Source organism: Pieris brassicae, chromosome 8 (assembly GCF_905147105.1).
Source record: "Pieris brassicae chromosome 8, ilPieBrab1.1, whole genome shotgun sequence".
NCBI lineage: Eukaryota > Metazoa > Arthropoda > Insecta > Lepidoptera > Pieridae > Pieris > Pieris brassicae.
In genome coordinates this window covers 823,585-842,699 of record NC_059672.1, presented here as the reverse complement: position 1 = coordinate 842,699, position 19,115 = coordinate 823,585, and the positions used below count along the sequence as shown (strand labels likewise).

General features: G+C 33.3%; 1 protein-coding gene across 1 annotated transcript in view; it reads left to right on the top strand.

Annotated features, from left to right (window-relative positions):
• LOC123713499 (potassium voltage-gated channel protein Shaw-like) overlaps nt 1–19,115 on the top strand; it is a 141,395-nt gene that overhangs the window by 79,615 nt on the left and 42,665 nt on the right. The window contains exon 5 of the mRNA XM_045667195.1: nt 8,095–8,325. Within this exon, the coding sequence (XP_045523151.1) occupies nt 8,095–8,325 (231 nt within the window). The remainder of the gene's footprint in view (nt 1–8,094; nt 8,326–19,115) is intronic.

Here is a 19,115-nt window from a genome sequence, read left to right as displayed (position 1 = left end):
ACGTTTCCGGACTTTTAAGAATTGGTACGCTCTTTTCTTGAAGGTCCCTAAGTCGAATTGATTTGGAAATACTTCAGTGGTGGTGTGTGGCAAAAGATGCCTAAAAAACGCTCAGTTATGGAACGACGAACATCGGTGATAGGAGTGGAAGTTCGTCTGATGACTGATGATGAACAACTCCATTCCTGAATTAATTAAAGTTATTTTGCTATATTTTATGGGTTTCAATTCCATGATTCCACTTTTGATAGATAATACATTATGGAAAAAACGTTGAAGCTTGCACAGACAAGTTATTTACCTATGTTCTCTGTTTCATACTTTTTGTTTATCAATGTTTCACATATATACAACAATATGTATTTAAGTCATAAATATCAGTTGTCACCAACAGAGTATAACGTACATCGCGGGGCCTTTTGGCATTAGATAAATAGCTATTTCGGTGTCAGCGTTTGATAAATTACCTGCGTGGGACAAGGTTTACGACTTACACTATCAACTGTGTAGTGCAAAGTTTCAGACATATAAAGAAAAAATTGTCCCTAGAGAACTGTTACCAACTAGTGGTTAAAATATTCACTTTTATATGGCCGCCATGTGTAGCGTATGCATATCCGAAACAACGATTGTAACGCCAATTTCATCGAAACAGAGACTGCACAACTATACATAATATATAGAAAAAATAAAAATGTGAATGATGGAAATTGCTAGTTAAATGAATAGTCTTTTTGCTCCAAACCTATTTCATCATATATAAAAATATTAAAGTATAGTATAATATAAGTATATATATATATATATATTCAATTATTCTGTCTATACACAAGTTAATTAACTTTGGCCTCTTAATAACAGTGCGTTGTTTGGCTTATGTTTGCACATCATAAATAATTTGCTATGATATACGTTTAGTACAATTTAGGAACTAAAAGCGATTTTCAGTTTATATTAGGTATACACTTTTATTACGTTACATAATCTAAGAATTAAACCTTATCTTTTTAGGTCTGGGCCTCAGATTTCTGTATCTGTTTCATGATCATTTGTCAATCTAATAGGCAAGTGGGCTATCGGCCTTCTGTGCCTGACACACGCCGTCGACTTTTTGGAACTAAGGCAAGCCGGTTTCCTCACGATGTTTTCCTAAATCGTTCGAACGAATTTTAAATGCCCTCATAGACAGAAAGTCCATTGGTGCATTGCTGTGGATAAAACCTACACACCCTGAAGCCACTAGGCCAACACTGCTTAATATATACGTTTAGTACAATTTAGGAACTAAAAGCGATTTTCAGTTGATAGTTATACAATTGCATTTTTATTAAGTAATTACATAACACATGCTTTATAAAGTATTTGTAATGTCAACCTTTGGTTCTATATGTTACAACCTTTTGGATGAAGCGTACGAAATATACAAATATTTTATAAATAATATATCTTAAGCATATCTAAATGTAATAATGTATAAAGATAGTTATAACTTGCAATAATAAGCATTAATTGTTGTTTGTTTATTGTTAAATTTCAGTTACGATTTTGTATTTTATATGAGAGGAATTCGTTTGGATTTACAAATCTCAGGAAATATTGGTTTAAAATAAAACAACATCTTTGTATTGTATTGTCAATTTATCAAGGAAGCCAAACCCTCGTGAGATATAAATTGAAATTCTTAAGAAGATTAATAAAAGTATGCTGAATTTATTATTGCGTAGATGTGAGGAGCTAATCTACAGATAAGGGCGTGGTTGGCTTATTGATTATAACGACGGAAGCCTTGTATTAACGCAATCCATAATTATTATTAATATTAGAAGAAATAGATAATATTAATGTTAATAATAAGGGTTACAAAATAATTAAAATTTAAATAAGTGGCGCTACAACATTCTTAGGTGTGGTCCTTCCATTTCTGTATATATTCACATAATATAATAAGCTACACAATTTGCAAGACAATCTTTGCACGTAAGCAATACAACAATCGCTCAGCTTATCTCTATAATAGTTTAAATAAAACCCTTAGTTTTCATAATCTTACATACCATAAATGTAAAATAACTTTAAACCATTGGCTCGGTACACTTAACTACAACAAAACAGAAGCATTGTTAAATCATCTAATATATTTTTTTCCTTAATCCATCTTTTCGTGCAACAGGCGCACACATTTGTTTCGTCTTTCACAAACACATTACATAGTCATCATAATATATTCATATATTTGTTTATTTTTCTTTTTTAAACCAATTGCGTTGGTTGATTAAACTTTGTAAATTTAAAGAAGAGCGAAGCTTCCCTGTCACAGGTCTCTGACTTACTAGGGAGGCCTCTATCTGAATTGTATTGTACATATATCTGAACAAATAAAGAATTTTGTTTTTTTTTTTAATTTTGTTCCATGATCATTTGTCAATCTAATGGGCAAGTAGATCATCACCCTCCTGTGATGGGAGGGATCACACGCCGTCCACTCTTTCGGTCTGGCAAGCTTTCCTCCCGATATTTTCCTTCACCATTGACAGCACTGACATATGCCGTGGATTTTTAAGTCTTGCATAAGCTGCTTACCTCACGATTTTTTTTCTCATCGTATAAAAAGTCTTGTTTGGGTATATACATTCGTATACTGTGAGAACTCAACATGTGTCTTCTAGGTGGAAAATTGCACTTCCAACTAATAATTTAGGATTTATGAATTTAAATAAGCTCGCTTTGTGTGTGAATTTAGTGTTATAGCAATGGCACAAAATTTATACACATAAATTATTCATTTATTTCGGGCAACGTTCATTCGCAAAATTTAAATTGTAAATTAAAAATAAAAAAAAGTAAATTGGCCAAAATATAATTAAAGCCTTTTATTTTAGGTACTTTTACACTAAAACGCATATATTTCTATTATTTCTGTGTGCTCGTTTTCGCAAAGGCCTAATAAAAATATTCGGAGGCAAAAAAAAAAACGATTTGAATCCAAAAATAATTCAGAGTTATTATGGTAAAAGTTATGTTATAATTAACAACTGTTAGGTGACTAATTAATAAGAAGTAAAGTATATTTCTTTAAAACATAACTAATCTATATTATATCCAATTAGTATTATTATATGTTAGTGTATATTTTATACTTTATTCCTTTACTATAATGAAATGTAAATAAAATTGTAATAAAGGAAAGTTTTATTTCTTTTGTAAGCAAATATTTAAAAAGTGTTCTGCACTTAAATGTAGAATGATCCTGAAAGCTCAATCTAGCTTAGTATTTGTTCTATAATTATGTATATTACACTGCCTTGGTTCAACATTTCTTATATTCCACTGATCTGGCTTTAGACACTGATATTTTGTTCTAAGACTTGCCGGTTTTCTTATGTTTTATTACACTACACAACTACGCATAGCGTATATTAAAATAATTGTAAATCCAGACCAATACAAGATTGTAAATATAAAATCTTCATTGCTGAGTTAGGGCACAGAAAGTTAAGGTATCTTGATACACTTGTGCCGATGTTTTGTTACCTTTTTTCATATAAGTATGGAAAGTTTTACAAATTGCATTTGGCTCCATACCTACTTTGTGTAATGCAATTACAGCGATTCTGTTCTCTTTGACCACACTCCATTTGATAATCGCAAAATATTGTACAATTTATTGGGGCCAAAATGAGAAAACCCAATGAACAATGATATAAAAATGACAGATTCTAAATTCAAATGTAATTTTTAATTACAACAGCATTTATGGACATACTAAGTATATGCTTTTATCAGCCTTAATCATAGCTGTGTGTAAGAAGGACTGTTAAAATGGCAGTAATTACTATGGAACCTATCCATGGACCTCTTTTATTCTATCAATTGCAGTATGATTTTTTTGTTCTTGAATCCGAAAGCTGCTAAAATTATGACAAAAATATAAAAGTGGATTATTGTATTTGTTTAAAAAATTATATGCTACTTGCACTGTAAAAGTTTGATGGCTATCAGAAATTTATAATATTCTCTGTAAAGTCTTACAAAAGTTTTAACTTTTTTAGTTTCGTTTTATTATCTTACGTTAAGGTTGTTGATCCTATAATTTTTATTTAATTTTTTATAAGATTTGGTTTTAGTAGTTTTCTCACACAGATCGCTTGTTAACGATAAGGCCGCCCGTTGAATTCCTGATTATTTTTATGTTATTTGATTTTCTTAAAATGTAACGAAGTTTAAATAACAAATAAAATAAAAAGGTATGTATGGATGTTTTTTTCAAAGCCGAATCATATGACCAATACGATCAGTTAGAACTGCATGATAATACATACATACAAGGCATCATATCAATACTATTGTTTTATTGTTCAAAACAGAAAAGATTATCGATATTTCATTCCTAGAAAACCTTTCTTAAAATTTGTACAAAAATCTTGAATAATGCTTTCATTAAGACAAACCCTCTATCAAAGGTTTTGTTAAAACACAATAACCTCTGACACAATGACTGAATATCAGCCCTAACGGCGTAAAAATTTAAGCTTACGTGTGGTGTAAGTATAAAGCTGAAGAGATAGAGAAGACAGTAAAAATCAACATTGTATCAAACTCTTTACAAGTGGGAATGAAAACACGGCTTTTAACTTTGGGTAAGGGCTAGTTTATCTACCGTGCGCATGAGTCACAACCTCTTTTATAATACCCTCCCTACTCTGACTCCATCCCACTTCGGAGAGATGTTCGAGTCAATTCGTAACAATTTGTAAACAACCGAACCGAAAATAGTATTGTTAGCATTTAATTAAATTATGAACATTTTTTATGAAACATGTTCTTAAGAATCTTGCTACAAGTGCCCATGTGCAATAGTTACACATTTGACTGGTCTAGTATAATATATTTTATTATATTTCGAATTGAAAGTTCAAATAAACAAGTGCGTTGCTCTTAAAATAAAGAATCGACACTAAAATTCTATTATTTAAATTATCAATCTCATCAGCTTTTTACAATAACATCACAATTAAATAATATGGAATTCAATGACTTTAACTTCTGTCAACTCCAAAACAACTTATTTTGCCAACTGCGATGGCTGCTAGCGCCATCTAGTATATAATAAAGAAACATACTAATTTCTTTATATCCCTCCTTAAAGACGAAAATTATCAACAAAATTTTGGGTTATCTACACTTTAGTATAATAATTAATTATATACTTAATTTTATTTCTGTTTTTACGTAGGTATTATAGACATGTAGGGTCACTCTGCATTATCTACCGCATCTACCATGGAGAATGTTCAGAGGAGTTGTTCTGATTAATACCTGCAGCTGAGTTTCATCATCGGACGTCGAGGCAGAATACAAAATTCCACCCGTATCACCTCGACGTCCGCCGTTCCACAACTGAGCGTTTTCTAAGGCAGTTTTTGCCGCGCACCACCGCTATGTGGAACCAGCTGCCCAGTGAAGTATTTCCGAACCAATTCGACTTAGGGTCCTTCAAGAAAAGAGCGTACAAATTCTTAAAAGGCCGGCAACGCACTCGCGAGCCCTCTGGCATTGAGAGTGTCCATGGGCGGCGGTATCACTTAACATCAGGTGAGCCTCCTGCCCGTTTGCCCCCTATTTAAAAAAAAAAGTTTTGTGACTTGAATCAGATTTGACTCTAACTTTTTATAACCCGTATTAATTATATGTATTGAATTTGATATGTTTCCGATAATTTTAAAAGGACGAATCTTCAGTTTATCTTATTTATTCCAATTTAATTTGTTCCCGTACTCTACATACACCATATCCCCTGTATTGAAATTAAATTGAGTTTAATTTTTATCAAATATTTGTTTTTTTAGGTGTGTGATTTAATGTATTTTCTTATATATCTTTAATTCATTCTACTATTATATCTCTTTTTAGTTAATTTCGAAAAAAAAACATCTGTACCGTCCAACATGTAGTTTGGTTCAAAACCAGTAACTGTATGTTCTATTTTATTATCTTTATTTACACTGTTATGAGCAATCCTCATCCATGCTATTTTATTACTTTTTTAAAAGTAGTAAGTATAATTAAATAAGCTTTTAAAAATCCTTTTTTAAACCGAAAAAGGTCGCGACAATTTACTTAATACTATTACATAACTGTCAATTTACTTAAATATAATCCCTATTACCTATACATTACTTTACATCAATGCAGAATACAACATATTATTTGTATCACATTTACGTCCGTCGTTCCACGACTGAGCGTTTCTTAAGACAAATTCTGCCGAGCACCATTCTATGTGGAACCAGCTGCCAACTGAAGTATTTTCGAATCAATTCGACTTAGTGTCCTTCAAGAAAAACGTACCGATTCTTAAAAGGGCGGCAGCGTGCTTGTGAGCATTCTGGCAGTGCTAGTGTCCATGGGTATCGCTTAACATCAGGCAAGCCCCCTGCTCGTTGGCCTCCTGTAACAGAAAAAAAAAACCTCCAGATTTGTTAACTCAAATGCATTATCTGTGACTGACTTATTATCATACTTTTAAGGACGATTTTGTTTAAATTGTAACACATAAAATATAATTTATTTTAACACAATGCTTACATTTATAACAGTAGGTATTGATACCTAATTGGCGAGTTATAACCTCGTCGCTTCTCCATTTAATTGGTATATGTTTGGTAAGATGCGTAAGTAAATGTTAAATTACCTTATCTCCTTTTAATAATTTAAATAAGACTTTTCTGCTCTGTTTTCTTCCATTTTCGTAATCATTATGAGTCAGACAAACAAAACTGCAACGAACAAATGCTTTACAGCGTGTGTGGTCACGATGACCACGCACGCTGTAAAGCACGCGAAACGTCAGAAAAAAAAAATGTAAATAATTATAGGTTTTTAATAATAATACATAGCTCTAATCCGTTCAAAAAGTGTTTTCTTAAGGTGTAGAAGTTATTTTAACAAAAGACAATACTATGAACAAATATTGTAGTTGAGTTTTATCATTGACCAATAAATCATGAAGCACTGCACTATGAGATCAATGCGATATTTTAATGCAAATATCTGCTCCTAGCTTTTAACTTGATACTCTGAGAAAAATGTTAACTGTCATGGAAATAATACAACGATTTACGACGCATTTCCCGTCCCGGAAAGCCGATTTTTCTTAAACGAACCAACGTACTTTCTATTAAATTTGTTTCTCAAATGATACAATATAAATCCATAAACAAGATTGTAGAACCATTGTAAACGAAACAATAACCTTTCGCTGGAAAAGACTTTATATCGTTAGGAAATTCCGTAGAAGAAATAAAAACATGATTGTTACTTTTATTCACACTATAATATTTTAGGTTTTTCTAAAGTATAGCCTAATAATAATAATATTTTTACAGTGGTACTAGCCTATGTATCTTAGCCGCCGATTGCATTTCTTTGATCATTTTAATTTTTATATCTTATAGAACAGGCGTTAAACAGGCAGTAAGCTCATCTGATGTTAAGTGATACCGGGCCTTAGGACACTAAATGGCAGAGGGCCCGCGAGTGCGTTGTCGGCCTTTAAATACTATTTTACATCCTTCTATAGACAAGCCAGTTTTCAGCCAGTCACATGTAGATTTTTGATTTGCCAGTTTTTCATTATGTCGTTAATTGCGTACATAGAAAGAAAAATTCCTTGGTGACACGACCAATTCAGCTTTAGCAACTAACCAAATAATGTTCAAGACAATATTGTAATTAATACAATACTAACTATATAGACATTTTTATAGCATATAAAATCAAATAAATCAATGGCACTACAACCTTTTTAGGTATGGGCCTCTGAGGCCTTTCATGGTCATTTGTAGGCAAGTAGCCGGCCTTCTGTGCCTGACGCACGCCGTCGACTTTTTGGGTCTAAGGCAAACCGGTTTCCTCACAATGTTTTTCTTGAACGTTCGAGCTAATGTTAAATGAAAGAAAGAAAATCCATTGGTGCAACCGGGGATCGAACCATCGACCTCAGGGATGAGAGTCGCACGCTGAAGCCACAAGGCCAACACTACTCTATAATATCAAAAACTAAATCCTGAAATATGAATTCACGTTTTTTTTCAGATGATATCCGGCACGTCTGTCTTCTTCATATGCGTCTCAGTTCTCTGTTTCTGCCTGAAAACCCACCCCGACCTTCGAGTGACGGAGCCGTACAATATTCTGAATTTCACTATTAATGATACAGCCGTTGCGACCCTATGGCATGAAAACGAGCAGCCACACGTCGCTTTCTTCTACATAGAGCTACTTTGCAACGTGTGGTTCACAATTGAACTTCTGGTTAGATCCGTGGTAAGTTTTCCTAATGTATATAGTAAGTAGTATTCCAAGCAATACAATTATATTTAGCAAGCAACAAATAAAAATACAAAAATAGGTTTACGTGAACCACACTATATCTTTTAATCTACAAACAAAATATAAGTACTAATCGAACAATAATGACGTCTATCTGGAGCGAGCGACCACACTGCGTGCCGTGCTTCTATTGCCTGAAAACCAACTCAGTCCACTCGTACATATCACTTGAATCTCAGGTGACATGTTGGAGTGGACTTCCAGCTTACATATATAATTCTTCTTATTATTCGTTGTCGTCACTACCTCTAGTACCGTTCTCAGGAAACGCGTCCTTTTCAGCTTTTTCCAAAGCTGTCTTTCTCTATTCGCTTCCTGCTATTGCTTCTATATCTTCTATCTGCCTTTTCGAGTGAGCCTCTTCGTTTTTTCCTTCCAAAGTGGTCAATCTTTTATCTGTAAGTTGTATAATATTATTTGAAATCTGCTGGTCCTACTAAGCGAGTATTTTACCTATTTTAAAATTATATAATCAATTAAGAACGTTGTTCATGAATACCACAGCAACACCACTTTAAAAGAAATAGTTTTGTTCAAAAACAATGGATTTCTATGAATAGTTTTTGCCTTGCGAGATACCAAGTTCAATAATTATCATGTCAATCAATGAATGCAATAATTTTTCCAGGATTCAACACTTGACTAGTAAATTTTTGCGACAAAACTTGGCTGTTTAATAAACAATTATTAATGTGGCATTTAAAGGTTATGTCAATTAAACTAAAAATTATTTACTTTTTAAAATATTTACAATCGTTACAAGAATTTAAGCTTTGAGTTGTCGGCAGTCCCATGAAGTACAGAGTTCTGAATGTGTTCGAAGCTTCAAAGAAATCCGAAACCAATTTGTAGTCACAAGTTGGGGTCGAGTGTCAACAGCCGGTACGTGATCAGCAAGATAAATTCGATAAACACGTTATTCACTTAAAATCTTCTGTACTTTACTTAAGAGGACAATTTCAGGCTTTTTTTAGTATCCGGCAAATTTTTAAGGACATCGACACGTTACAAGCTTCACTACAGAATGCTAATCCTGTACAGAAATATCATCAGCTCCGTTCATTCAAGAAATAAAAATGAACTGTTAGATTACCTACTTTGAAATATGGACACTTAATTTGATTCAAGATTGCGAGTGACATTTAACGGAAAGTACTTCTGAGTTCAATTGTTTGCGTTTTCCGGTCAAATATTATTACCGGGTAACTTTTGCGAAGCATTAAAAATATTGGTTTTTTGGAAAGTATTTTGAGGTTTCGCTTTACGCTGCTTTGGTCACGAGCCTTTTGTCGGTCTTGACGGGGTGCCCTCAAAAGTTGGAGTGGCCATTATACACTTGAGAATCTTAAGGGAAAATAAAAATAGAATTGAGAATTATAAGTAAACATATTTGTTTATATATTTGCTTAATGTTAAATTGTTTTAGGTAGTGCATTTGATTGTCGTTTTATTTAGAGAGACCACTTTTTATTTAGATAACATTTTTAAGGGATATAGATGCCAAGCTAAGTTTATTACTTTTGATTAAATTTTATAAGATAAGTGTACTCCCGGAACTCAGACAACAGTATTCTAATTTAATATACTCGTACATAGCTTTTCATAAGTTTGCGAATGCGAACTTAGACCTGTTTTCAGCTTTAGAAAACTGCTTATAGTTTGACGAGTACGTAGTTTAGAATATGTCTAAGCTGAATAAAACGTGTCTCTTATCAATTCAAAATTTCATCAGCATCACCTTGATGGCTGGAAGTCTTCCACAGTGCGCTTCCCAATACACTTTCTTTTGCAAACTAGCGAACTGTGGAATTGACACCCGGTGGGGGTCTTCCCTGAGTTATACGACTTTCAATTGTTAAAAGTATACTACTTCTTCAAAGGCCGGCAACGCATCCCTGATGGGTGACCTTGGGCTGCGATGACTGCATTTTTGGGCGCCCCGTAGACTAGTCTGAAACCATATCCTATAAAAACAATGTGTGGCTTGATGAGAAGACGAGATCAAATGAATAACTGCTCTGAGAAATACGACTTTCAATTGTTCAAAGTACTCTTACTTTGTACTTTATACTACCCCCTCAAATGCCGGCCACGAACCAACTTAAATGGCTTTCCATGGGCTACGATGATTGCCCTTTTTGGACGTCCTGAAGGCACGATTGCCCCCTCTTATATAATAAGAAAGATACGTGTATATAGAGTGGTTCGCAGCCAATGTTTCTAACACTTTTAATACCTGGAACCTTTCCAAATATGGCGAAAGCCAATCTTTGTAAATCACTTCAGGTTGCATGAAGCAATAAAATCGGTATCAGCCAAATTTCTTTCACTATTAATTGTGTCTGATTTATATATCTACCAATTTTTATTATATTTCTGTTTATTTTAGTTTAAAAAAAAATAGGATATGTTTCCTTCTTGAATAATTTGTACCTATTTTAAAAAAATGTTATTATTGCTTAATTTGTCTGTGAAGAATTTAATTCATGAATTTTTTTTACACTCTTGCCTGTCACTTATTGATGATCTTAAGCTTGGCGAATCCTGTTAGGTCTGCAGCGAGGCTATGGAATTCACTTCCCGTCCGTTTTCCCTTAGCTCCTTCTCTATCTCTTATAAATCTCTACAAGCATCGTATTGCCCTTATTATTTTTCATGAGTCCTTCATTTTTTTATTATTGTCCCTTTTTTCTGTTTAGCTATATTTTAATAGATTTACTTTCCATTAGTTTTGTCTAAGTAATTTTATGCCTTATGTAGTTTAGCATTTCTTACGATTACCTGTCATTATCACTGTTTTTCTCACAGTGGTTGCCTGCAAGAGATCATTCGAAAGCGATAATTTCCAGTTGCACTCCATTTTATGTTATTATTTTAATCGTACTTTCTGTATTACTGAAACGAAGTGAAAATTTATAAAAAGAAAAATATATAAATTTTGGTTTCATAATAGTAGAGGCTACCTCTGTTGCATCAACTTTTATAATCAGGTGTGCTTTAAACTATCGTACAGACAAATACCAGCCGCAGAATTCCATAAGTGAAATTTATTGGACGACGAAGCAGAATGGAAAATTCTATTCTTGACGAATGGCGTTCCACGATAATGCGCACTTTAAGAAAGCCAGTAAAGGCCATTTCGAACTGAATGCGTATCATATTCTTAAATGCCAACAAAACACTTTATTCTAAGTAACCCTCGCCATAAAAATAGGACGAATTAAAAAAATTAATGGTTACTTTCAAAAGCTCGCTAGTACTCAGAAAAAATATTTGCCATGTATTATAAACCAAAACACTTTAATAACATATTAAACGCTTTCAACTGGCGAGTATATTGAAAATGCTTTAAAAAATTCTCCTCGTTGAATTTTAATATCGGTCGCTATTAACGCGGGCTAGGTATAATTAAAAATTAATTACTTTGATATTTTTCGAAGTGTTAAGGGTTGAGGGTCTGCTTGTATTTTTACCTCTGTTTAGTTTATCGTGGAGAGGTTTCTTTAGGAAATACAGTTATATAACTACTCAGTTTGAGATACAGTTATAAACAACGATAAATATGTCTGTTAATTTGATAAATATAACCAAAAATGTAGATGAGAAAGAAATTATTTAGTTAGTTAGTTAGTTGTTTTCGTCTGCATGAGCAACCTTCTAAAGAGATTTCTTTTTGGCTTGTCCTTGTGTGTGGTTGTGGGCGATTACACGATGACACTGTTCAAATAATGTCTAACATACTACACAGTTATGTTAATAATTAAAAAAAGACACACATATTGACTTTGCTTAACTAGTTAAACATTTAACCCGATACCCTATAATCGTACTACAAAAAACTAAAAATGCTTCGTCAAAAATTTCCACATTAAACGAATACGGAGGAAAACCAACAAAGTTAAATTAAGTCAATTCGCAAGTATGTTCTCTCATATTCTTGCATGAATTCGTTAAAACAACACTTTGTACACATGCCGCTCGATGATACGACAGACATGTTTGTTTTCGTGTTTTCATTTATTTTCGCACGTCCATGCATTGCTGACATACCATTTAAATGAAACCCTTTTTTCCTATAATGAGAATCCTCTGTCAAATGAAGACTTCGATTATACAGGGTCGAGTAACTATTTGTGATTAAATATCTTTCATATATGAAATCTTGATTTCTGTTTTGACTAGTCTGGCCATAAATACTGTTACATGAAAACTTTTCTTTTTTTCAACTTTTCAATTATTTAGAATTTGGAATCCATATATTATTTTTAAAAAATCTTTCGCTTTTGCGCCTTTCAAATTTTTCGTGTTCATTCATACAATATAGAATGCGGTGTTTACGATAGGATTGCAGGGCGATCCCTGCACAAAGCTGGTATGGAGCTGTCGTTCATATTCCAGACACTTCAAAAGCTTTGTATCAGCCGTATGTTCGTATATTATACGGGACATGTCCTAAATCTTTCTTTATAATCAAAGAGAGTAGATCGATCAAGTCGCCTGCTGTCGCGATACGCAGATGAAAATTACAAAAATATTCTCTTTACCGATGAAGAAATGTTCGCGATTGAAGAACACTACAATAAGCAAAATGATAGAGTGTACGCTCACAGTTCTATAGAAGCTTCTCAAGTGGTCAGAAAGGTACAAGGTGGTCATTATCCTGTGTCAGTGATGGTTTGGTGGAACGTGGCGTGAAAACTTTAGCCAAGATACAATCTGAAGTTAAAAATAAAAATATACCGTGGACTTTTCCAGCAGGATTCTGCACCTCAGACAAGGGTCACAAGACAGGAACTACCCAAGCCTTGCTTGAAACCAACATTGGGCTTTATAAGAGCTGAAGACTGGCCCTCATCTTACTCAGACCTCAGCGCTTTAGACTTCAAATTATGGTCAGTTTTAGAGGACATAGTCAGCTCTACACGACATGGCGACATTGAGTCTCTTAAAAAATCGTTGAAGCAAGCAGTGCTGAAATTACGCTTAGAAGCAATGAGAAATAAATAAATATAATCCATAGATTCGAGGCCATCAGATAAAGGCCTGTATAAAGCCAAAGGTGGCCATTTTTGCTAAGACTGATAAATTTATAGGTATAAATTATATTAATATTACATTACTTCATTAAAAAATATGCATTTTGACTTGTAATAGAACTTATGGCTAGACTAGTTACTAACAGCTCTAACGATAATTATATAAATTGATTTATCTTAATAATTAATTAAAAAAATAGAATTGTAATTGGACAATCCACAAGAGACAAATCATGAAATTAATTTAGTTTTTTACTTCGTGTTTATATGTGTGTTATTGTGTTAGTAAAGTTCACTTTAATTCCTGTATCAGCTGACTAAAAAATAATCTTGCTAATGAGCTGGGCTTACTTATGATTAAACTGTCTTTTACTGTATTTTAACTAAATATATTTCATTCTCGTTTATTCTTCAAATTGCTAGCAATAACTCTCCAGGCTTAAAATCTGTCTTGCTAATGAGCTGCTTACTTATAATTAAATTATATATTGTTATATTACTTAGAATCATACTTAAAATTACCGTATTTTAACGAAACACATTCATTTTTGCTTCAAATTGCGCTAGCCTAATGTCCTAAACATATTTCGCAATTGCGTTTTCGTAAAATAAAAATAAATCAGTAGCGCTACAACCTTTGTAGGCCTAAGCTTCAGATTTATGTATCTGTTTCATGATCATTGTCTATCTAATAGGCAAGTAGGTTATCAGCCTCCAGATAAAGGATCTGACACGCGCTGTCGACTTTTTGGGTCTAAGACAAGCCGGTTTCCCTACTACATTTTCCTTCGCCGTTCGAGTAAATGTTAATTGTGCTGTGTGCAGGGATGAGAATCGCACGCTGAAGCCACTAGGCCAACTATATATACAATAGATTGCTCTATCGGTCACATGAATAGCAATCTATTAAAAGTCGTATTTTAAATTGCAAATCAGCATAGATAAAATAATTTCTCGCCTTGACACATTTCAACTATTCATTTCAGAGCTTTTTAATTTGCATGTGTACAATTAGAGGCATATTCAGTCGAGTTTCTAAAGCCACAATACTGAAATATGAATAATTTATTCCTCTCGACAATTAATATAATACTCTATATAATCAAACGCTGACAGCCGCCATGATCTTAAATTTTTTTTAATACAACTTTTTGGAACGTGCGAAATAAATATTATTTACTTGCAAAGTTTTAATTATTAATAATCTTTAAAATAAATAACTTGTAGTTTGGTTTGCTCTTTGGTACACTTTGTTATTTTTTTATAGAACTTGGGAACGGGCATCTTTTGTTAAGCTATACTGCAGCCAATGGATACTCTCAATGTTGTCTCGCTTTTAAGGATTGGTACGCTCCTTTTTTGAAGGATAAGTCAAATTGGTTCGGTAATACTTCAGTGGGCAGCTGGTTTCACACTGTGAAATCTAAGTATTAAACAACAATTGATAGCAAATACTAATCACATACTTGTACTATTATTATTTATAAATACTAAGATTTTAATAAAACAGACAAGACAATCATTAGCGTGAGCCAGCTCTTCTCAATAGATTACTGTTTTCGTAGATGATATAACAGATTCACAAAATTTATCACTAATTATACAAAAAGGTTCCTATTATTATTATATATTTTAATAAATACGTTTAAGTTATTAACCCAGAAATTTTAATTTCTCAAAACTCTACAATTACTGAGCGTACTACCGTAGCCATTTCGCAGAATATTGTAGCACTTACGTAGCCCATCTACGTCCGTGGCGCTGCAACAATGACAGGCGAAAGTACTTTTGACTGTCAGACTAAAATTTCATAAGTTATGAAAATTAAAAACAGAAAATTAATCCGTTCAATTAATTTTAATTAAATGAAAAAATTGGGTATGATTTAAAAGATAATAACAAATAAAGATATTTCTAAAGTAGACGTAAAGTATTTCGGAACCAATTCGACTCAGGGTCCTTTAAGAAACACAACGCACTCGTGAGCCCTCTGGTATTGAGAGTGTCCACTTAAAATCAGGTGAGCATACCGTTTGCACCCGTTCTTTAAAAGAATAGATTTGATTGAATGTTGAGAACTCGTTTAAGACGATCACGCTTAATACGATTTCTCGCATAATACGCCACTTTACGCCAGTCTCAGACATATTTTCATACATATCCTAACGCTTAAAACGATTCATCATCCCGTTTAATATCTCTCTGGATATTCTTCCATTGTTGACAATGTAGCACCGTACGAAATTCAATCAACTGAAGATCTTATCCAGAATGTGAATAAGAACAAAAACGAGGCCCTAAGTGATAAAGATGAAGATGAGGCATTATCAGCTGTTAATGATCCAAGCGAAGATGTACTGCAAAAGTTGAATTATGTTGAAAATCTTTTAATGGCTAATGCATCAAAAACTTTCTGTCAAACCAAAATAAGTGATTATTTAAAATAATATGATTATAATTACAATACGTATTTAAGGTAATTCATAATTGTATAATTTAATACCTACCTACCAAAGTTAGAACATAATATATAATAGTATGTAGTACGTTTTATTTTTCCTATCCTGCATAATACGATTTCTCGCTTAAGACGCGTTTTTGGTAGGGTCTTCATCTGGTCACAAGGTACGAACTACCAAAGCGTGGCTTGAAACCAACGTTCCCGACTTTAGGACACGTCGACATTGAGTCTCTTAACAAATGCGTGGAGCAAGCAGTGGCAAAATTTCTCTTGGAAACAGTGTGTATCCATAGATTCGTGGCCAAACAGATTAAAGGTCAAATATATAGAGGTCAAAAGTGCCCATTTCGAATATAAGATTTATTTATTTTTTGCTGATACTTTAATAAAAATGTAGCAATAAATTTTAATAATATTATAAAACTTAATTAAAAAATGCATGTTTATTTGTAACAGAACTGAATTTAGAACGTCTTCTTAACAATTATTGTTTTACATTCATGTTAAACAATTTAAAAAATACTTGGGAAAACGAGAAAATAACAGAAAAGTAATTAATTAAAGCTATAAATTCCCGCACAAAGCCACGCAAACATTTGTGCCACTTGTTGCAGCGTCTTAAGTCGTAAAGAACAATATTTTTAACGTCTCTTATTACTTTTAGATGGAGAAAGGAATTTTATTTACGAGCTTAGTGCGTTGATAGTTCATATGTACTTAAAAGCAATATGAAATTTATTTATTTATTCATTTGGGAAACAAACATACATCTCTAATAGTATAAGTCAGAAAAGAAATATAAACATAAAATTAAAGCATTGGATATATCCACAAATAGTTTCACTGATAAAAAATAAGGATATAAAGCAAAACAAAACATGACATGACAGCAGAACAAAATATTTAAGTAGACAATACAATACAAAGTTTATAAATCGGTAGAACGACAGATATACTAGTAGCCAAAACAAGAAGAAAGATACAAGGTTTACGACTTTAATAGTTGTTTTAACCTATTCTTAAATGAAGCAGTAGAGGAGTGCGAAAAAATATCGATATTAGTAGCAGATTCCAAAGTAGAACACATCCTTCATGAAAATATGAAATGTATGTTTTCATAATTATTTGCCAGGTTTAAATAACTTTAGACATTATATGTTGACACTTCTTGGGTATGTAGTAGTATGTTGTGGGTTACAGTCGCTTAGAGTCGCGACTACAGTCCTATAGTCTTCGGTGTCTCTTGTCATACACAAGGGTAGGGGACCATTGTTCATGCTCCCGCGCTGTTGGACCGACGCGATATCACGCGTCTTGTGCTTACACTGTTATTTGTGGGCTTCTCCCACGGAGACAGGTCAAGAGAAGGAGGAATATTGGTGAGTGGTGTTTTCGTATATTACGCCGCATTCCCCTCGGTCTACTTTTCTTTGTCTTTTTTTATATAAAATAGGGGGCAAACGCGCAGGAGGCTCATCTGATGTTAAGTGATACCGCCGCCTATGGATACTCTCAATGCCAGAGGGATCGCGAGTGCGTTGCCGGCCTTTTAAGAATTTATACTAACTAATTTTTTCTTGAAGGACCCTAAGTCGAATTGGTTCGGAAATACTTCAGTGGGCAGCTGGTTCCACATAGCGGTGGTGCGCGGCAAAAATTGCCTTGAAAAATGCTCAGTCGTGGAACGTCGGACGTCGAGGTGATACGGGTAGAATTTTGTATTCTACCTCGAAGTCCGATGATGAAACTCAGCTGCAGGTATTAATCCGAACAACTAATCTGAACACTCTGAACACTCTCCATGGTACGGTCTTCACCGCTGCAGTAGGCTAACAAAGTCTAGGATAATATAATATATCTGTAATTGACTTGTGAATGGTCTGATTTTTCCAAATGGAAACATTTAGCTCAATTATTGTGGCTACGAAGCCGGGACTCTGAGTGTTAAATAAGTACAAAACCTCACGTAATAAATAAATGTCAAACCAGTAGCGTATATCAATTTGTCAGCTGGTTCATTTAACCTGGTGCGCGCTTTGATGTCGCTTTTTGTCGAAATACAAGGCTTTAAGGAAAATTATCGAAAAATATTCGCTTCAAAGTATTAACAATGGAGGAGGTTATATACAAATGGAAATTAAATTCTATATTTTAAGGATTCGTGAAATTTTATTCGATCATAAATTCTTGATATACATTTCACCATGTACCTGATTCTTGCGTTATACGAGCAGCACTTTGATAGTATTTTCCATATAACCTACACATAGTAACACATTTTAAGCCCACACAATTAATTTTCAGGATGAAATCACTTGAAATTAGGATGTTGCCAAAGTTCAGTGTTTTCATTGTATTCATTCTTCTATACAAATGTAGATGGTCCATCACTGGAAACTGAGACAATATTATTTACATTATGCATGTAATATTATCAGTTTTTTTAATGGTTTAAGCCATGAGCCTCCTAAAAAATGGAGCTGTTTTACGTTGGAAACGTAATTCGAGATTTACCTTAGTTTTAAAAGAGTAACACTCTTATTCTTTTCCATCTAACTTCCCTTTTGCCGACCACGATTGCTGAAAAGCTCTTAAAACGTTAAGTTATCTAAATAAATTTGAGTATGCAAAAAAGCTGAGTTTCTGAAGAAATACAAAAATATGCACCAAAATCAATTTTAGTTTAGTTGAAACGTAACGAAACCAATATAACGTAACGATGCATGAAGGAACTAAAGTAACTACTGACTTTGATAAAACAACCTAGTTTGTTCTTACGATATTTGTTCGAAATACATATTATTAGTTTCATACATTTTCATAAGGGTGATCTAAAATATATTAACACGGCCGATCGTAACAAATTTTGATTCACTTACCTACTATTTTGTTTCACTCGTATTATGTTAGACACATATTTACTTTGATTAAATTTTTTTTATTTGTTATTAGTTATGTCCTCAATTTTATAATTTTGTAGTGTGTATTTTGTGAACTACGATTACTTACCACCGAACCGTACATAGTGGTACAATATTGTTCGGCGGAAAAATCGCTTACGTCCGGCGCTATATCAGCCATTTTTTAACAAACGGAGGTTGTATGTTGGAAATGAGTAACCAACCAGCCGCCCATAATTTGCAAACCAATTTGCTTTAGAGTATTTCTAGAAAAGAGCGTATCAGTTCTTAAAAGGCCGACAACTCACCCGCGGGCCCGTTCGCATT